The 22,341-nt window shown below is 34.0% G+C and overlaps 4 protein-coding genes across 4 annotated transcripts in view; 2 read left to right on the top strand and 2 right to left on the bottom strand.

Moving 5' to 3' along the window:
* The window catches only part of LOC106100642 (ankyrin repeat, SAM and basic leucine zipper domain-containing protein 1), a 6,516-nt gene extending 4,119 nt beyond the window's left edge, over positions 1–2,397 (top strand). Inside the window, exons 5-8 of the mRNA XM_013279587.1 lie at positions 162–421; positions 524–775; positions 1,501–1,729; positions 2,189–2,397. Of these exons, the coding sequence (XP_013135041.1) occupies positions 162–421; positions 524–775; positions 1,501–1,729; positions 2,189–2,344 (897 nt within the window). The 3' untranslated portion in view covers positions 2,345–2,397. The remainder of the gene's footprint in view (positions 1–161; positions 422–523; positions 776–1,500; positions 1,730–2,188) is intronic.
* Positions 2,398–4,467: 2,070 nt separating this feature from the next.
* LOC106100643 (heat shock protein beta-1) lies at positions 4,468–9,712 on the bottom strand. The gene is made up of 3 exons (XM_013279588.1): positions 9,347–9,712; positions 5,908–6,088; positions 4,468–5,306 (listed from the first exon to the last, which is right to left on the bottom strand). Exons 1-3 carry the CDS (start codon positions 9,532–9,534, stop codon positions 5,112–5,114), a joined length of 564 nt encoding a protein of 187 aa, XP_013135042.1. The 5' UTR covers positions 9,535–9,712; the 3' UTR covers positions 4,468–5,111.
* Positions 9,713–18,900: 9,188 nt separating this feature from the next.
* Positions 18,901–20,692, bottom strand: LOC106100658 (synaptobrevin-1). The gene has a single exon (XM_013279610.1). It carries the CDS (start codon positions 20,539–20,541, stop codon positions 20,167–20,169), a length of 375 nt encoding a protein of 124 aa, XP_013135064.1. The 5' UTR covers positions 20,542–20,692; the 3' UTR covers positions 18,901–20,166.
* Positions 20,693–20,937: 245 nt separating this feature from the next.
* The window catches only part of LOC106100659 (T-complex protein 1 subunit beta), a 6,105-nt gene continuing 4,701 nt past the window's right edge, over positions 20,938–22,341 (top strand). Inside the window, exons 1-5 of the mRNA XM_013279611.1 lie at positions 20,938–21,087; positions 21,207–21,380; positions 21,465–21,600; positions 21,893–22,112; positions 22,238–22,340. Coding sequence (XP_013135065.1) covers positions 21,085–21,087; positions 21,207–21,380; positions 21,465–21,600; positions 21,893–22,112; positions 22,238–22,340 — 636 coding nt within the window. The 5' untranslated portion in view covers positions 20,938–21,084. The remainder of the gene's footprint in view (positions 21,088–21,206; positions 21,381–21,464; positions 21,601–21,892; positions 22,113–22,237; position 22,341) is intronic.

Genomic DNA, 22,341 nt, shown 5'->3' with positions numbered 1-22,341 from the left:
CACTAAACGCGGGGCACTAAATTTAAATTATGTTCGCCACCGAATGTGACGAACCCGTGCTATCTGTACCGAACACAACTAATTAGAGTATAGGTAGGGTAGTGTACTTTTCTATCATTATATCCCAAATTTTTAAACGTACCTTTATTAAATATTTCCAGGCAATGTTCTGGGCGGTACATCACAATCAGCCGAACATAGTGGAAATCCTAATCCAGCGTGGAGCTAGATTGAAAGAAGTAGATAGATCTGGCCGCACCCCACTAGAAATAGCCAATCTACACGACTACCAAGATATTCTCAATATTGTTAATAAGCATCTCAATAAAAATGTTGATTTAGACAACAACCAAAAGAAATATATTTTCAATCAAGTGGCATCGTGGCATGATTTTTATCCTGGATTAAAGAATGGTCAAAGGTAAGCAGTATTTACAAATTTTCTTTACATTGAAACCTAGACAAACTTATTATATTAACGGCAAATAATTTATACATATTAAAATGTTATATTTTATTTCAGGCCAAACTATGTTAGTGAAATACCCAATTTGCTGTATGGAATGAACTGTGAACGCCTAACACAACTGTTTATGGACAGCGGAATGGATTTAAGAACATTCTTACTTCTAGAAGAAAAGGATATGATAAATCTGGGCGTGGAGATGCCGTATGAGAGACAGAGGCTGCGGCAAGGCTTGAGGAACTTCCACATGCGAGGATGGAAACTTAATGCAGTCGCTGGACTTTATGCCAAGAAATCTAATGAATATAGGTACTTCATATACATTCTACATTGATGTTATTTATAAAGTGACACTAATTTCTCTGTAGACAAAGATAAACAATTGTTACTGTAGGTATATATCTTTTCAAATATGTTAACTGCTCAAGGTCTGATGCTTTCTTTTTTTTATCATTTATAATTCGGCGTTTGATCACAATTATTCAAAGATAAAATGGCAAATGAGCAAGCAGCTTCCTGAATTATTGATTAAATAAATTGGGCGCTACCATTTTTAAACTGTGGCTCTCCTGTACGTTCATGTTCGATGTTCCGAGATGCCAAAACATTTGAAAACCTCTATACCAACTTAACACAATTATTAATAAGGCCTTGCACTAATTTTATAATTGATAAGTTTTAGTATATCTTTGTGTTATATGTTTGTGCATTCAGTGTTAAATATCATATGAGAAAGTTTAGATGGATGGATGGATGGATGTTTGTTAGAGTAGGAAGCATAAACGGTTTAACGGATTTCGATTAAATTAAGTATAGATGTAGAGGATAGTCTGGAAGAACATATAGGCTACTTGCTTTTGTTTTTTTTTAATTCCACGCAGACGGAGTCGCGGGCGAAAGCTAGTATAGATGTATAAAAGTCACTGTTCTCTCATTTCATAGGAAAAAAATAATAATGTATTTTTGACTTGTCGATAGTGAAAACTGACGGAGAAATTGGGTTACATGTAGAAATCAAGTTTTTTATTTGACAGTGTGGTAGATTGTCTGACAACGTTGGGGACGCACTTGTATCAGATGTACATCCTGGAGGCCACGCTACAGTACACTCTGCGGGAATACAATAGGATTCAAAATCAAATCAAATATGAACCACCGGACTCGCCTCTGATCTTTAGACTTAAAGCTGCTGCCAAAAAGTTTCAAATTAATATAAATAGTATTAGAAAAGAGACTGCAATTTTAAGAAATTTACTCGCTAAGGTATGTAATACTCTATAATATTAGTCACATATGATATTCTGCTAATGATCATATTAACCTTTTAATATTAAGTAACAAAAAAGGTTTAAGTTGCAAATATTTATTTTTTATCTTCATTATCTTGGCTTTGTCCCTACAGAGGGTCATAGTATGTACTAATCTTACTAATATGCGAAAGTTTAGATGGATGGATGTTTGTTAGGTTTTTTAGGCTAAACGGTTGAATAGATCTCAATGAAATTTGACATAGACATAGAAGATAGTCTAGAAAAACACATAGACTTTTTTTTTATTCCACGCGGACGGAGTCGCGGGCGAAAGCTAGTTTTCCATACAATACTTACAATCACACCCAAATTAACTTATTTATCCATATTCTATTGATATTCCCATTCATTATATGTATATTTTTTAATATTTATTGTGTTTTTTTTATATAACAAAGTTGTTAATTTCCAGGTAAGTAAATCGAATCCTCAACCCGCGGATCTGATCAAGGAAAAGACTGCAAAAGACGTAGCTGTAAGTTACCTGAAGGAGGTGGTCGTCGTGTGCACTGCGGCCCTTCTCGTATACAATGCCAAAAACTTTGTTGTTAATATCTTAAGGAAATAAATGTTATTGTTGTGAGTTTATGTGTTTGTACAAGACACAAGAACTGGTATGTATGAATGTTTAATTATTCTTCTTTTTGTAAATGTCCTCTCTTTCCGGTTAATTGTCTCGTAATTCACTGTCATTTTTGTAGACTAGGTCTTACCCGTAACTCCATCTAAGCGGAATAAAAAAAAACTTCAGGAGATTATATTATATTTACTTGTGGTATATTTCACACTATGTTCTATGCCTATACCAAATCGCATCAAGATCCATGTTGCCGTTTTGAAATTAAATGGTGTTAACATCCATCTAAACTTTCGCATTAATAAATATTACGTAAGATGGTGTACAAAATGTAATTAAGAATTTCTATAAATCATCACTTAATAAAGCAAATTTACCAGACATGTAATCTATTGATAACTACATTAATTAAATTTACACTGAGTTCTATATTTTGGTAATAAGTTTCGACATAGCAACAGCGATGCAACACACGACATTGTAAATCATAATACGTTACACAACTGACGCCGGCCTTCACGACTATTTACGTTGACTGGCATTTGGCAGACAGGCGAAATTCACACGAAAATAATATGCCACAAACTATCTTACTGATTTGACTAATAGACTTTGAATTTGCCAACTTTATTTAGTTTCATTAACAGTTAATATAAAATATATAATAATAAAATAATTAAAATTTTTTAACAAAACTATTAAAGCACTCTAAATACACTACCAACTATCTTACATAGTAGCTTAAAGTCTAGTAAAATAAAATTTTTGTAAAATAGAATAGACTAGAAAACGTAGGTCAAACAGAATACCGAGGTTATATTATAAAATTTGCTATAATTAAAGCATTAGGTACAAAACTATACGCACAGTTACAGTTAAATATGACTGACTTTAGAGTTACAGCAAATGATTCTATAGACTTCCTACTAATTCTATGTGTTTTTTAACTGACGTCCCAAATGATGTGTGAATAATAATTGTACAATATAGACATAACAGCTATAAGGGTGGTTTAAGTGATTATTCTACAATGTATGGTCTTAGTGTATTTTGTTTGGATGTCGTTTTTTTACGCAGACAAAGGCGTAGTTAATCGCAGGCATATCAACTAAAATGACTACGAAATGTACTATAAATTGCCGCTGTCGAGTTAATAGTGCTATTTCCTTTTTGAAGTTAATTGACATGTTGACACACACATACAAAGATAAGCACACATTCTAATTCCCTGTTTTTTTTTGTTTCGTTTAAAAAATACCATTCCTTTCAATTATTCCACAATTAGCTTTTGCCTGTGACTCACTTCGGATGGAATTTAAATAAAAACATATGTCGAAGTATTCCGTTACGTTTTGAAGATACAGAGTAACATCCATCCAAACTTTCGCACTTATAATATTAGTAATAAAGTATTGAGTATGATAATAGTACACAATCTGGGATGTAATTATATTTGGGAATACAAATAACTACCATCTGTGAAAGTCTTTATCCCTCTGCCGCGTCTTCACTTAGCTTAGGTGGAGTCGTGGTCAAGCGCTGGTTTATTTATGTTAAAAAAAGTACAAATTTGTACACGGCTATTCGAGTCAAATATACTTTAATCGATCCAAAGTTTCTCCGGTATTACTATACTTTTGTCGCCACATTGATTCTGATTACATATTTTTTTCCTAACAAACATAAACCCTTATGTCGATAACAAGATAAGCTTTTGCTACTCTAGGTTCACTCAATAAATACTTAGAATAATTTAACCTAAAAAAACTGTTATCTCCAGTAGACTCATAAAATAATAAGGATAATCTGTAAGTTCGTTACCCCGCGATACAAGACAAGGTCGTCGACTTTCCTAGGCAGATTATCAGGTGGATTATGATATCGATTTTATTGATTGTAGTTGTTACCAATTGTGCCTAAATTTAATTGATATTAGGACGAAGAAATTATTAAATAAGAGTATTTTAATACTTGTAAAATGTTCATTAAGAATCATGGGATTGTGGCTATAGGTCAAGATATCATAAAGTTTAAATATTAGATATGTACAAAAAGTCTGTATCTAAACATGATGAATGCATAACTAAAAATTAATGTAAATTAAAACAACTTTATGCTTTTCTTTTTTTATTGACATCTAAACTTTCATAACAACTGTTTGTACTAAAATATAAATGTGTATCAAGTTAAAAGCTGTTAACATCGTATATTGCAATATGCCGTTTGTTATTGCATTCTAAATTATGTTAAGGTGAATGGACTTTAAGTGTTACAAGAGGCTAGACTATTGTTGTCTAAGCAAATACTTAAACTAAGTTCATTGTGAACACGAATTCATAAGCTCCATTACAAGTAGGTCTTAAGCCGTGACTGTTATAATCCTAAATTTCGTATTTTGGTAATTTCGCCTAATTTTAACGTCGCGTGCAAACAATCTCAATACCATTGGAGTTATCTGAAAATATTTTAAATGCACGAACCATGCGAGAAATCACCCATCACAGTACAAGCGTCATCGCTAAAGCAACAAAAATGAAGTGCGATACGCTGCGATCGGCAAAAAGGAGCGGAATTAAAAATCCGCTGATACAAAAATCAATACGTGTTAAAGATTGAGATTCTTTAATCTAAAATCGAAATAAATATCAGATAATATCCAAATATTTCTTATAGTAATTTATAAAACGTAAATTATAATAAATTATTAACAGTAGTATGGAATAGCTGGTGTCGAAGTAGACCACTAGGAGCGCAGCGCTCAGTGCTTCTGGATAGGGATGTTCCTGTCGGTGATAGCGAGCTGTGGCAGCGGCGCCTCCACGGTGAGCACGCCGTCGCGAGACAGAGACGACTTGATCGCCTCGGGGTTGGTGCCTTTCGGCAGCAGGAACTCTCTGTTGTACTCTCTGTACACGGACTTTGTGTCGGACTTCTCCTCGTGCTTAGCGTGCACCTGGAATTGTTAACGAGTTGTATTAGATCGTATCTGTGCAGGAATAAATGCAAACCACTCATTCGTTCATCAACCCCTGTAAAAGCTCACGTTAATGGGAGCGTTGGCACGTTGCCGGTGCGAAACGCTCCGAGGTGACTTTCGATGTGTATCAACTCAACGACCTACATCACGTCACCGACGGAATTGTGACAGCGTGTAAGATTAATTAAAGTCTCAATAATATACTTAGGACGCGACGTTCTCACTGACCTGTATATAAATTGGCTTTATTACAAGGTATTTTAGATCGAACCGTAATTCTAAACAGTGTCCTATTCTCACGCTTATTAACCTACTAAAAATAGATTTCCATCTACCCAAATAATTGATTTCATGGATGTTTATACGTCAAGAGAGTTTATGGACGGAATAACAAACATTATTCATTTTAATAGAAATTGTAGCGCTTTTTATTGGTAGTGATGATACCGTATTTTCTTGACTAAAGTGCGTCGAAACCTTTAAGTCAAAGTGTTGGATCAATACCTTCATTGACGTCAAACACTAAGGTTATTTCCATATAAATAGTGGTATAATAGAAGTTACTTTTTGAACTTACTAGTAATTTGTTGTCGACTGTCTTGACGACGATCTCTTCGGGAGTGTACTGGCTGACATCAAAGCGCAGCTTAAGAGATTTGCCATCACCTTCATCCTGGATGAGAGGTGAATTGAGACTGTCCCAGTGGCTAGGCTCGGCTAACTGTCTGCTGTCACTGTGTTGTGTCGTTGTGGACGAGCTGTAAACATAATAAAACTTAATTGAAATTTGTATTTCATATCGCGCAATACAATTTAATCCGTCTCCCTTGTCGATGTGACAATTTAATTTGCATGTTTAGTTTTTGTCTAGATTTTATGTCGTGTATTATTGAAGTCATTTATACTGTAATAACTAAACGCGTTTCAGACATGCAAAATGTATTATATAAATTGCTGTGGCGTCTTTTCAAAAAAACGTATGAGTCATGCGCATTCAATTCAGCGAATGAATACTTCGGTGGTCGAGTACTGAGTACAGACGAATATTCTTGGTAATATTTCGAAACGTTTTCATAACGATCTCAGTTTCAGTGTTATTCGTCTGATGCATTAGCATTACAAATTGTAAGCTGAAATTCCAGAAAGTTAAACGCGTATTCTAAAAATATTCATCTTTTTTCAAATCTTCTCATGCTTTATTATGACTTGTGGAATTTTAAATTGTAAATAGCATTATTTCCTATGCTGATTCCATTAATGGACTCTTATTATTTTTTGTTGTTTAATGAAGGCGATATACCAAGTTATTTTTTATAAAATTGTGGCCTTGCCAGTAACAGTTTAGTTAGTGATAGTGATTAAAAGGATATTTCAGAGTATAAACATGAATCAGTTAATTTAGTTAATAAAAACGTTGGACTTAACTAGAAACCCCCCTGTTCACAATGATAAAATGATGTTATTTTCTAGCACGGTGTAGTTAGTGTTATTTTATGCGAGGATAAATTTATTTGTGTTCATGTGAGGTTAATTATCACCGTTCATCACATGCTGGATGATGTCATACCAGTGTGCAGCAAGGTTACTGTCAACAAATGACTTCATCGATGTAATCCACGTATTTACATAATCTTACCGATCGATAGGTACATAGTTATTTCAGGCACATAAGTTACTTATAAATGCTCTGTCAGAACAATTTAAATAAATCGTATAGGTAGTTTTATAATTGTTTTGCAGCGTTTATAATTTATGGGTTTAAAAATTTATATCGTTTATTGTCACGCTAATAGATAGTGACTGGAAATTCTTGACATTACAATCGGTTTATTATTAACAGGGGCTATCACGAATATTTGTAAGAACGTATTCGTATCGTTATCGATAAAATTTGTATGAGATTTGTTGGTGTACAAAACTCATCAATATTTTATTCGATGACGTTAGAAAAAACGTTCTCACAAATGTTCGAGATAAGAATTTTTATTACATTACATTTATCAAAGGAATTATTAATCAAATTGTAATGATAAAATACTTTGTCAGTTCGGAATTAGTTTTTAATTTATGCTTTTAATCGCTTCTACAATTGATAAGTGTTTAACTTAATTACTTTTATTAATGAAATGATTACTTCGATATGTATGTACATATATTAAGCGCGTGAACATATTAAACATACTAAAATATAAATGTTACATGTAAATAAATACATTGTGTTAAGTTGTGCAGTGTGCATACATAGTATATCATAAATGATATATGTTTATTACATTTTACCTCTCAGAAGACTTGGTTACTCCTCCAGTGGAAACAGATTCGAAATTGTAAGACATGCAAAAGGCAATATAGGCTGTTAGTTTTATTATATCAAGCATATTTCATCTGGGTACTTAGATTTAAAAATAATAATTATTATTATTTCGTTTAAAATAGTAATAGAAAAATATAAAATCAAACTAATTAATATAAAAAGACATGGTGGACTGTGTAAAGCGATGCAATATTTAATTACATTATATATGTACGAATAATATTTAAAATTGTATAAAAACATAACATTTTATGCGCAAACACCTCAATTCCAATATGACGTCCACTAAATATTTGACATAAGCAAATAACGATACATCATGGTGTAAAAAACAACTGTTTTCATTAAACTCAACGAGGTTGTTTTTTATCGACATTTGGCTGCCCACTTGTGGTATGTTTGTTCACTTCTTGTTGCAACAAAAACAAGCGCAACCCACATAGTTTGGAAAACATTGTGCCGCAACATGGGCGGACGAGTTTATTCAACGTGCCTTAAGTCGAGCAATTGCGACCAAATAGCTGAGCGTGCATACTTTGATTTAGCAAAGACGTTTTAATTCGAAATGTCGTAAGTTATTTTTCATTATTTTAGTGAAATTTTTAAATCTAAACCCGATATCGACTTCTTGCCACCAGTTAACAATTGTCAGTTAATGTAATAGGTATGTAGCAAAATATGAACTCGTGTATATATGCATGTATTTTATGTTGAATCCCAATTTGCTGATGTTACTTCTGGACAAATTCGGCTTGCCTGTTAAATATATTGTAGCAGGTAATGGCGAATGCTGACAAACACAATCCTACGCATCAATATTGATGCCCACTGGATTTGCCAAGACCCTAAATTTCGAGAGAGGATTACGTCACAAGTCGCTCGCGCCTGAAACATGCCTCGCTGCAACTAGGTCATGTATCGGAACTCTAGACTATAAACATTATACTTCAGACTGTACGAACTGCATCCAAAGTCTGCCCACATGTTGATAAAATTATCGTAAACTGGTTCTTGCCAAGGCTTCGAACTCGTTCACGTAGCATATTGCATTTATATTGTTGAATTTATCGATGTCAACACATGTAGCAAATAAATTGCTGTTGACTTTGCTCAGTATAAGGAACGTGACTCAAAGTACGATCACATAAATAATAGTAGTAGAGCTTTGATATGGTCTATTGGACATCCGTTAGGTTTGAGCGAAAGGTTTTCGTGAAATGGTGTTTTTTTGCTTAGCAATTGTTCTCGCGGCGCGCCGACCGGCGCTATTTCCATCTATGACATCACCGCGTCGGGCTACGTATCGCTCGCTTTAAATGGAGCCGAGTGATGTCTACAACCGATGCCGTTCCGCGGAATGATCCCGAATAATGAATGTCTTAAATAAAGCTACTTTCGTGGAGTCAACTCTGGCCGCCCGATGAGGCCGGCGATTGCAAAACTCCCGATTCATACAAGATTCCCTTTTAGGTAAACAGGTCCGGTAGGCGTATCGTATCTCTCGCGATCGGAATAATAATGCGAATTAACAGATCCACAGATTATCGATAAATGATAATACGAAATTGCGGTATTAATTATATAGACGCGATTAATCTACCCTCTCTAATTTTATCAATTATTATTTCTAATAATGTTTTTATAAATTCTCACAGAACTGCTTGTAATACTTGTAAATTAATAATAAAAATAAAATAAATACCTTGTTGTGCTCTTGAAGAAATTGTTGCTTTCTCTGTTCATAAGTTCCGAACGGAATTTGCTCATTTCTTCTTCCATCTTTCTCATTTCGGCGTCGAATCTCTCCCTGATGCTCGAGAATTCTGTGTCGATGACTGAGAAATCGCCGAGCTTGATGGGGATGTTTCTCTTCAGACCACTGTCAGCCATTTTTCACGTCTTAGAATATAGGAACGTTTGAAACTAAACAAACACACGGCTTATGTTAGGTAAACACAGTTCGCGGCGTGGGTGCACGATACGACCGTCGAGAAGGGACTGATCAGTTGCGGCTTGCGACTCGGCGCCGGGGGCTTGCGCAGTGTTTTAAATAGCATCGACTCTGAGCGTCGGTCGGCGTCACTCGGCTCCGCGTACGGCCCACACCGCGCCAGGCTTCTCGCTCATTCCACGTCCGCACTCGCTCCGTCAGCCGCCGCCAGGACCCGCCACCGCCACCGCCGCTCCGACCACGACATGCTACGCCAACGACACCGACGTCACACAGACACCCAAACGTAATTTAATTGATGAATCATTACATTTGGATCTGTCTTGGCTGTTTAAGGCAATCGTCGGACATATATCGACCGGGTTAATCACCAGGATATTTTCACCGGATGATGTACCGATATGACTCGGTACTAATACGTATCGTATCGGTCATGCGCCAAAATATTTTCACGATTCACCACAACGCCCACTTTCAATTAGTACTTATTTTGCTAGATTTTTCTTAGTATCATTGAACAAGCGTATATTTTTAGAAGCCGGTAATATATCAAATATTTAAGTTTACAAAACTATTTTGATTAACTAACAACAACAAAACCTACCACCCCGTTTTATCTTATTTAAATTTGGAAACAGTAATCAGTATATATTGGTAACTAAGGGACAATAACAAATGCTCAAAAAGCAAACACTGCTACTTCGATATACAAACAAAAACAAACGTCGGTTAAAACAACCCTACTGCCTGCTCACAGCGTTCTTTCTTAGTGTTCGTCCTTATGAATAAAGCTGCAGAATATTATGTTTTTTTTTAATCACAAGTCTTAATTATCTTGTAATACAAACATTTCTGAAATTGCTAAAACAACTTGATAAGACGCGAAAAGATACACACGTAGAGATACGAGAATTCCATTTACGGTGCACGAATATTTCGCTAGCCTTATCCGAAGTAAAAATTACTCTCAATATATCATCCGAGATAAATTCAACAACTTTACATACAATTATAAAAAGTCTGACTGAAAAAACTTTAAGAAAAATACTGTTGTATAATTCAACGTATACGATGAAATTATTCAGCCACATCAACTAAGCCGACATTGTAAACATATGTACATAAATCATGCGACACCAGCGTAGAATACGAAATAATGTTTGTTTAATCAATAGGACCCTGACTTGGTCACGCACTTCAGTAAAAATAACGATCTATTTTAAGTAGCCACGCTTGTTTATGATCGATGTTGTATGTTTTCAAAAATTATAGAAAGACCATTGCTTATTTCCACAACCAAATTTTGTTAGAAGCTACAGACTTCAGTTTTATCAGACAGTTATGTTATTCAAATATTAAAGTTGCAAGTGACGAGACTATAGGTTCTCTTTCTATGAAAGTGTTCCCTGTTATTGCCTATTGCAATAATGAAAATATAAGGTATAGGTTTCATGGATAATTTTCCTTCTAGCTTTGAAGCTGTAGACCATAAAAAAAATTATAGTTATACTAAACTATAAAGGAAGGAAAATAACAAAAATATATTTGTACTAAAAAAATACGAATACTCATTCCTCTGTAACCCAAATTAGTGTTCAGATAAGACAAGGCGAGACAATATAAATTGTCTTAATTCGTTTATCGTCAAAGTTTACTTGAATCAAGATAGCCGTTATATAGTCTGTTTACTGCTAATTGTTTTGCCCAACATTTTCTAACTGTAGGCATATTAGGCTTTTTGTCTCTTTAAATAAATCAGTCTGCTAATTAATATAGTTAGGAGTTTCATGTAATTTTTTTGTGAAGCCAAGTTTTTTCCTCATTACACCATCTTCCGACGAACGGATAAACAAAATCAACAGTAATTCGGTGACCTTGTGCTATTCAGTGGAAAGCCAGTGGATATTAGATACTGTCACCTTGTGTACGAATGACGTATTATATCGCTGTAGGTAGCTTGTAGCTACATAGTATGAGACAGATGGAAGTTACCTAACGACCGAACAATGCGAGCCGACCTTCATCTACCCACACATAACTTCAATAACTTCATTCAACATACAACACACTTCCTGCGGATTCAACTATTTTAATGTCATGCTACAGGTGTACTTATTGTACTAATGTATCAACTCGGATAACAAATTACTCTTTTTTGTTAGAAGACGTTACTGTGTTTTAAAGTGTGGTCAGATAAACAAATGATAGTTCACTCATAAAAATATTCAATCCTCTAGAGGATTTTATTAAATTTATTCAATATAATCTGTATGGAGCCAATATTTTTCATGAGGATATCTGTTTATTTCGATAAACGTCGGACAAAAATAGAAGGAAACATTCGAGAATTCATCCAATTTTAAGTATGAACAAATCTTAGAGATATTGGTTCCGTTGCAACTCAAATGCAATGACATTGTAAACGAATTAAGTATGATATTACTTCATACTCATTGTATTTGTAAATAAAAGACATATAAAATTCGGACACAAAAGTAAAGACAAAAAGTAATTCAGTATGAATTTAAATTATCGCGTTTTAATGTTTGATTTGAGGTCAAACAAAGACATGAAGCTCGTATATGTCGATGTTTTCAATTAAATCGATATCGATCCATACAAGTACCTATTCTTATTGTTTGTGCAATACATTTATTGGGTGTCGTAACTGTTTTAAGTAAGTCATACGATAAAAATAACTCCCGACTTCTGAGAGCTTACGTAAAGTATTCAATAACTCTTTCAAATCGTATGTGAATAATGTAACGTTTTATTAAACTTGTTGACAGAGAAGGTTTGGAATTTGGAACGGTTTCGAGTAAACAAGACGTGACGCAATTTGTCGATATGAAAACTCGGGATAGGAACACGGCTAGGTCAGTGTTCCAACACTCCCGCCTCAACGTACACATATCACACTAGATTCAAGTTTTATTAAAGACTAGCTGTTTCCCGTGACTTTGTTCACACAATATTAAGATAAAAAGTAGCCTATACAGCCGTCTATGTCAGCCATCCTTCAGTGAAAGTCCGGTTGTAATCGGTCTAGCCGTTTCGAAGATTACCCGGAACAAACGCTGTTTCCCGACAGACAGATGAAAAAAATAATTAAACGCGATTTTCGTTATCAGCAACGCAAATAGATACATACAAACAGACGCTCCAATTTTTTAATGTGTATAAAAAAACTAATGTCAAATAATCTCATAGTAGGTTTTCGCTGCTGAAATACCTACACAAGTACATATTAAGGCAATTTCATCTTGGAAACCTTCATTATATTTGCTTGTGTTCACGATATAAATGTATCAGAGTGCAGGGACAATTGCAATCATCAATAACACTTGGTGCAATTAAAACCTAACTCACTTGACACAAATAACTACGTACATTTAGTGACACTCTTTTGCAATGGAAACGATGTTTTCAAAGACGTATGTAATTTTATCTTCAAGAATATACTTGAAAACAGCATACGATAATTTTGTATGAACTGTAAGTACAGGTACTTGTAAGTACTACTTTAACGATAAGTGATTCGGGAACCAACGAGTTTTCATTCTATATCGTACTTGTGCAAAGTAATTTTTCAGTATATATCTGATAGATGTACTATTTCAAATTCGAAGCTCAGTATCACGTTCCAACTGTTAAGAAAGCGTGTTAACCCTATTTCGAAAATAAACGTTCAAATCCATGAACAGTATACATTGTTTCCTGTGACTGTACAAATGCACCGTTCTCAGACCGCTAGAAGTTGGCAAGTTGCCAAATGGCAAGTTTATTTAATGTCTGATATTGGAGCAATGTCCAACTCAACTACTGATAGTCTTAGTAATTGAGGAAAATAATTTTGTGGCCAAGAAAATTTACAATTACATTTTAAATGTAAATGATTAGTCTCAATTGTTGGGTAGAACGCCTTCGGTTAAATTAGGAAGTCTATAATGCCAAAAAACTTTAATCCGGCATAACACTACGTAGGTGTTTAAAATTTCTTGTAAACATAAAGGCAACGAGGATTATTACTATATCTTGCGTGCAAATTCTTCGATCTTAACCTTATCAAATATTTTTTTAACTATTGGTTAACAATAACACTTAAAACAGAAAATATATTGGGGTCGAGTGATAACATTTTATTCCTTAAATTCCAAAATCCTGTGGTTAGTAACTGTTAGTCAATAAAACCGTCGTCTATACCAACAGCTACACAATAAATCACAACATGATGTGAAACAGATGCTACATTACATACGAAGTTAAAATTATGTGTTAAAATTTAAACCCAGCCGTGACTTGAACAAAGTAAACATTGGGCAATGTTCCCCTAACGAAGCTTTTACCCTGTCCTGACGTGCATAAACGTCAGTTACCGGAAACATAAGACGATCTATTTTGGGGCGTTCACAGTTCAAATGTACTCTGGGCTAGTAATTAGTATGCAGAATTATATATCTTACTACATTTCGCGCGCAAACTCCGTCCGCGCCAACTTAAAAAAAAAGCCTATGTGTTTTTCCTGACTATCTACATCTGTACCAAATTTAATCGAAATCCGTTCAGCCGTTCAGGCTACAAACTCTAACAAACATCCATTAATCCATCCATCTAAACTTTCGCATCAAATCTTGAAAGCAGGAAAACCGCTGAAATTTTAGCGTAATTTCCATTCGATCTTTCTCAAAACCGAAGAATAACTGTAATTACCAAGTTTCAAGGTGAAGATGACAAATATGCAGTTTTACGCAAATAATATAGTCATATCTAAAAATATAATAAACGTCACAGTATATTTAACTATAGTCAACATCAACATTAATTATTATGAAAGGTCACTGACCTTTTTATTGCATTTTTAATACATTTCTTATCGAAGAGTATAAAAAACTTGTAATGTACGTAAATTGAACGGCAGAAGGACTAAGACAACGCGTAATATAAAAGTAGATAATTTTTTGGTGTTCTGCAATGTGCCTTTGACTTTACCATTTGTGTACCACGTTTATAATTTTTTGGAGTTTAGATTCTGTTTTCTTGGTGAAAGGAAGTCATTTTGTTTTGGAATTTTGCTGATGATATTCCACAAGACTGTTAACCTCAGTTATTTACTAACAGACAGAACTTGGAACTCTGTTCTGATAAGTGTATTTCGTGCAAATTTTTGAAGGAGTACGCTGTCTTTATAGCGTTTCAATATAAAACGAACATGATTATAGCAGGGGAGAAGTGAGGACACTCAAAGTCAAAGGTATGCAAATAACAAAATAAATATTGACCGTTATATTTTCACAATAAGAATACCGCTTTGTGCTAAAGCGTTAGTTTATAGATGTTGGAGCCAGCGCTGCGCCGTGGCAGCGGAATGTCGATGAAAGCGATAAGCAGGAGGTCGTTCACATCGCATCGTGATGGGATCTCTAAGATCCCCCTTGCAATTCCTATGCAGATTTGCAACATTAGCACATTAGCATTGTCAGACATTTTACAATACTACATTTTGTGAAATTGGTTTATCACACCGATGATTGAACACTATTTTTAGTATTTGTTAGATTAAAGCTCAAATAAACTAAGAATAAAATAAATTTTGCTCGACGTTGACCCATTACAATCTAATAAAAAGACACGGCAATAAAACGTGGTATAAAAAACCAATGCACATAAATGTGGAAATATGTGGTTCCATTTACCGTAAAACTGCGAACGGAAAGCGTTTATTGATCTCCCATTATCGACTCACGAATTGTTTCTAAGGCTATCATACTTTTTGTTAGCGCTGTGCATTATAATGAGGGTAGGTGAATGACTCTTGCGAATTAGGAATAGAACGTGGCCGGCACACTATGCCCACGAAGACGCCATTTTAGGAACGCTAACTTGTTAAGCTCGCGTCCGTATTGACACATAATTATTCTTGGATTAAACCGCTTTGCATTTTAAATTGACGAACGTAATTACACCTTCATTAGCGCATTAATCTGGCATTCAGTCTTCCGTATTGGCACCATTCGATTAAAATTATACCTGTTAATTTAAATCAAAATGCGGGCGCCCTTTTTCCAGATTGATCGATAGCATGTGAACAGCAGCAGTACCTGAATAACGGAAGATATGCTGATGAAACAACCAAAGATCCGAAAAATTATTTAGTAGCGAACTTTAAATACCTATTACTGTTAAGTCCTCCCACGCACGAAGTTTTAATTAATGATTAGCATGCCTATTGAAAGATTGAATGGTTTAACCAAAGGTAACAACCGTAATAATCAACTCTCATAAAAACGAAGCTGTATACTATAATCGCCATACTTTTATAGTACTATACTTCAAAACAATGTAAAAACTTTGATTTGTTAAAGTAGAGATCACTGTGAAGAAAGGTATACTTTTATCGGTAAACATCTTCAAGGTTCTCAATCTAACACAAACGGCGTAGATAATGAAATGTGACGAAATCTCGAGATCAAGGTGAGTGTCGCAGGCATCAGTGAACAGCAAACAGAGCGGAGCGCGCCGCGGCTCTTTCCGCATTGTTCACCAGAAACCTCTTGGGTTTCGACGTAATTTGATGCGGTCCCACGTCGACCTGACCGTGACAATAATGACGCGCCATTGTATAATAAGGACGGCAACGAATCATGAATAATATCAGATTTTAGAACATAATTCAAACTAAGGAAAAACTTTGCGGGCTGATTACGAGTTCAATTTTGACATTTTAAAATTCTTGTTCCCTAATATTCAGATGACACAAAAAGATAAAGGACCTAAACAATGTGTTTAAGTCATTGTAGGCACTGTATGACAGAACATGAGTCATCTTTGAGTGACTGTCTCGACAATGTAACCTATTTATAGACGTTAACGATGTTTAACGCTGGACGGTAACCGACGCTTGGAATTCGAGGCCTGAAATTTTAACGCATAGCAACTGTATTACACTTAATGTGAATATTCAGTTTGATAGCAACGCTCTGGCTTTTGACCCAATTGGATTTTATGATAACAAACGATTTTCTCTTTCTATTAGCTAACTAAGGCCTTATATCAGCTATCAGTCATCCTTAAAGCATACTAGTATTCAAAAAACCTTTCAGAATCGAACACACGATGGATTGAATACAAGTTTACTAAACTTCTGAGCTACGTCGCTTCTTTATACAAAACGAGTGTAATTAAATTAAAAAAATAAATAATTATTCCAGTTTCAGTTTTAAACTTCTAAAATTGTCAAAATATGGTAACTTATTCCTGTTAATTAATTAGATAATTCAAATCAATTTAATTTTGTTTTTAACTAGATTTGACTTGTGGTATGGCTTCTCAGATAGTAGTTCAATGCCTATAAATCAGGTTACATCATAAATACCCGGTAATAGGTAGTGCGTAATACCGCTGCCTCGGCGCGGCGCCGGCATGGTTCCAGCCCGGCCGTGATGCAATGCCAATTTGCAACTGATCATAAAACATTGGTTAGTTACAAGTTAAAAACAACGAGAAAGTCAACGTACAATGTAGTCTCCTTAAAAGTACATTATTTGTCACTGGTTATCCTCGTGTCTTTAATTCGTGGGGACTTTTTATATTACAAAATATTGAAGACGCAAGGTCACTTTGATTTCTTCGCTGAGTAAATTATTTATTTTTACAATATATTTCTGGAGTATTAGTTACGTAACCATTGTTACGTATTTTGTTTACCAGCAGTAAACACTACCTTATAGAGTAACATTCCACTACAGTTGAGACAAGTATTTTCTAACTATACAATCCTTAATAAGGCTGTATTGGGTGGGTACAGGTAAATTATGTGGGTGTAGATAACCGCCTTCCGTAGTTCGATTAACGTATGGAATACCAAACAAGCTGTCATACAGTTACAAATATAACGGACATAAGAAATTCATCGATCGTAACGTGAATCACATAAACAAGATTCAAGGTTATTTCTGATGCAGGTACTGTATTGTAGTTGACTTAACAATAGCATAACATTATACTATACTGTATGACAAAATTACCGGTCTATTACAAACTTGGTTTTTTATACATGTAACATTTGTTTTTCATAAATCTCGACTAAAATATTGCATTCCACCACACTCGCTAATCTTAAAGCAATATTGGTTTATATTTGCTCTTTTGCGTTATATTACTTTGGTTACTACCCACTTGTGACCCAACTACTCATCGATTGCGAAATAAGCGTAGGCTGACCACTCAACCAAACAGATGTCTTTATAAAGATACCCCGAACCGAACATAATATATTCCACTGAGGAATATAATTTTTTGTGGCTAGTATCTCTTAAAACAGCAATATATTGCAATAATTATATGCGGCCCAACTACATATTTCTGTTACTTAACTGTCCAGTGTGACAAACAATTGATTTAAAAAATCTACTGAACTAGTTTATTCATATCCATAATATGACTACGAAAAAATCAGTTTTTTTTTTGCTACAAAAACTCCATTGAATTAAGGGTTAAAGAAAATAAACAATAAACCGATCAAAACGCCATCTATCAACTTCAGCTGAGAATATTAATTCAAAGAGTGCCACAATTGTTTTGTAGTTAGCAAACCTGGCTATTAACCAAAACAATTTTTGGTATCCTTTCGATTTTATTTGGGTTTTATGACTTCCTTTAAAACTTGTTATAACGGACTTACATAACGTGAAATACACCAACTTAAAAAGTCATTATAAATTAGTTTCCTTCCATGCTTCTTTTATTGCATAAAAAAAATATTGTGGTAAATCTATACTATTATAATAAAGCGTAAACACACGCTACTTTGTGGCGTAGGAATCACAACTTTTTTTTCATTAATTCTTTCTTTAATAAAAAGGCCTACACTTACGACACGCTGTAGGCTTTATATTTACACACTGTTAAACTCCCCCTGAGTTTAAGTAAAATAATAGGAAAAAACTTACATGTAGAAAAGGGACCATAAACTACTAGCTGGCAACATAAAGGCAACTTATTATGGTAACAATAACTTTAGTCTTTAACTTCTATACTGTCTTCTTCTAGTCTGGTCTTTAACTTTATAAGTCGCATGGGACCAGCTAGTTTATCATAAAAGCATTCAAGTATTAAAATAGTTTTTTTAAACTGTACTGAACAATAAAATTTCAAATGTTACCTTGAAATATGAATATGCTTGAATAGCTCTCGTCTTTACTGTTATGAATAATCGCTAAGCATATCTTGCTTATCTTAAAGTTGATAAAGACTTGACAGTATGATAAGGTAACTGTAAATGAAATAAATTTGCATTTCTTGAAGAATACATACTTTAATTATAATCTTATACAATACAAAACAACTAAGTAAATACAGTATAATATAAATTTAGTAAACAACATCATTTTACATTACTTAGCTTGAAGGCAAAACCAGACAGAATGGACCTCGGGTGCTGCAATTAGTAATGCTTTTGGTCCCATATGTTGTCACTATTTCTCTTCTATTTACTTAAATGCAGTAAGTTTTCTCAAATAATTAGTACTTCTTACAACCAGTATTTTAGTGTTTACAATAGAATTGTTTATTACAATATTTATAACTATTAAATAAAAGTTTGTGCTAAATACAAATTGTGCTTTTTAAATTCTTAACAGGCAACATTTAAAAGCTTGATTTATCCAATAAGCAACAATAACCACAATGTATCTTTTATTTTTATATTATTAATGGCATATTTTATGTAAATTCAGTTCTGCTTAACTGGCCAATATATACTTTGTATTATCAATTAGTAACTTTTAAATATATAACTTTTATATGCTGTACAAGTTTGCCACTTTTAGGTAAAATTGTTCTCCATACATAAAGCAACACCTAGTAATACTTAATATCGCTAAAATCTAAACATATTTGACTTTAAGTCAATAAGTATATAAATATTTACCTGAATAAATTACCTTTTCATCCATTAATAATTTTGTAGACACATATCAAAAGCTATTGTATAAGAAATTTGCTAGAAATATATAACAGTGTGAAGGTAAATGTGGTATAAAATAGTTTCTTTTAAGTTTCAGTCAAGTTATAGGTCAAATTTCTTTCATAATAGATAATAGCTGACAATAAATCAATTTCTTTATGTCTAATCATTCTGCACATAACAAAAGTAAATTTCTTTTTAATTTAAATACAATTTTAATTTCTTCCTTCCAAGTCTGTAAAGCAATTTAGCATTAAAAGATAGAAGTTAGACACAACTAGAAGTTTGACTTGTTGCTACACTTTCAAGATGTAAGGATTGGTGGTGATAATGATGACAATAACCATGATGTAATCCATAAATGGTGAATCTCATACCTCTGTGAGTGTAATCAGAGGTGACTGGCAAATCCGAACTTAGTTAAATTAAATGTATGGATTACTCAGTGTGCAAAAGGCACAAGTATCAAAAAATTGAAGTTACTTAAAGGAGCCAGCATTCACTTAAATTAGTCAAAATCGTGTATAGCTCTTATAAGTTACAAAATCCATGTTTAAGGAAATTACCATTGTTGTAATGCAGAATTCAATGTAAAATTTGTGCAAAATTATTGCCCAGAGTTTGGAGGGGCTTCAGTAACTGGAGGAGATGGAGCAGGCGCGGAGGCTGAGCTGGATCCGGATGTAGCCCACACAATAATGATGATAAGTAGCACCGCACCGATAGCACCGATAATTAGCATCATCTTCATGTTTTGCCACCAGTACTTTCTTTTCAGCTTACCGGCCTGTTGTTCAAATTGCGCAGCTCCATGCTGTAACGCATCTGCGCGATTGTCTAGTTCGGATAACTTTTGATCTCTTTCCAAAACTTTCTCAACGTTGACACGCATTATTCCAACAACTTCATCGACTTTAGCTTGAGTTTGTGCTAAGCGTTTATCGCTTACCCTTGGCGCAGATGTTCCACTTTGTTCCTCCATTGTTAGATGTTTGCTTTTTTAAAAGAAAGAAAGAAACAAACAGAATTAGACGAAATAAAGAAACCAAAACGCTTATACTTAACACTTGTCACGAATATAAATAAGGCAATATGGCGTCAGACATAACATTTCCTTTTGACAGTCTCCAATTCTTTTTTAAATGAGTCAACGATCAACGATAATCAAGACAAATACAAAGAGCAATTTATTGCCACATTAAATATTATTCTACAGTATTGGTTAGTTATATTGGTTATTTGGGACTGGGAGAGTTACTAAGATATGATTCAAAGTATCATACGGTCCAACAGTTCTAACCGTTTTAATATCTAGAAAAAAAACCCAATTATTTCTGATCATAAACTTTAACATCATGTTTGGCAACACCGTTTGAAACTCAGAAAAAAAAACTGTGCGGCTCATGTCTCATGCATGTTGATCTCTGGTGATTTCTTTCTTTAATTTCAAATATCTGTCTTGGTTAGGTTGCATACTTGTTAAATAAAGAATTATTAGTGAAAAGGATTAACAAAAAATATCAAAATGGTAAGTGTATTTTCATTAAATTGCTACATGCAATTCGTTCGTTTGTCTTGCATGAGTTAGCCGATCTTTTTTTCAGCACATGTGGTAATTTTTAACAAAATTTCTTTAAATACGTACAGGTGTCACTAAATCCAATCAGAATATTGAAGAATGAGGCGGAAGAAGAAAAAGCAGAGATTGCTCGAATGTCTAGCTTTATTGGAGCCATAGCTATTGGCGATCTTGTAAAAAGTACTTTGGGCCCAAAGGGAATGGACAAGATTTTAGTCTCTAGCGGCAGAAACGCTGGGCAGGTATGAGTTTTTACTTTATCATTTGTACATTGTAATTGTGACTTGTTTCTAAATAGGTTATTTTAATTACTTAATTATTTACAGGTTGAAGTAACAAATGATGGTGCTACTATATTGAAATCTATCGGTATTGACAATCCTGCTGCAAAGATTTTAGTTGACATGTCAAAAGTTCAAGATGATGAAGTTGGTGATGGAACAACATCGGTCACAGTATTAGGTATGATTTTAATATTCAAGGTAAAATTATGTGAAGCCTAACCAAAAATATAAATATTGTCGCCTGAGTGTGCTTCAATTGTCTTCTTGATTACAAAACTTTATAATGTATGCAAAATTAATTTAATATTTTTCCACAGTTTAGCAAGTGTTTTTATATCTTTAACTTGAATTACAAAAAGTAATTAAAAACCCATTGGTATTATAAATATTTAGAGCCATTATCAATTATTCATATAAAAGTCAATTTGCCTAACAAATTGGTGGTAATGAACTGTTATTGTAATTTCCAGCTGCTGAATTGCTGAGAGAGGCAGAAAAGTTGATTGAGCAGAAGATTCATCCTCAGACAATAATAGCTGGTTGGCGCATCGCCAGTGCCGCGGCAAAGCAAGCTCTAGCTGAAGCCAGTTTTGATCATGCAAATAACCTGAATGAGGCATCCTTACGCGCCGATCTTGAAAATATTGCCCGGACAACTTTAAGCTCTAAAATTCTATCAAATCACAAAGAGTAAGTTCTATTAAATATTCAAAATATGAATTTGTATTACTCACTAATTGAAAAGTTTACTTGTCTTAAGAAACTATATTATTGTAGTTGGACAACTATTGTAATTTAAATTTGTATTTTTTCAGGCATTTCACAAAACTAGCAGTTGATGCTGTACTTCGTCTCAAAGGTTCTGGCAATCTTAAAGCTATACAAATTATGAAGATCAGTGGAGGTCTTCTGGAAGAGT

This window comes from Papilio polytes, unplaced genomic scaffold, assembly GCF_000836215.1.
Source record: "Papilio polytes unplaced genomic scaffold, Ppol_1.0 DF824047.1, whole genome shotgun sequence".
Lineage (NCBI taxonomy): Eukaryota > Metazoa > Arthropoda > Insecta > Lepidoptera > Papilionidae > Papilio > Papilio polytes.
The sequence above is the reverse complement of the archived record's forward strand: the minus strand, read 5'-3'. Positions and strand labels throughout refer to the sequence as shown.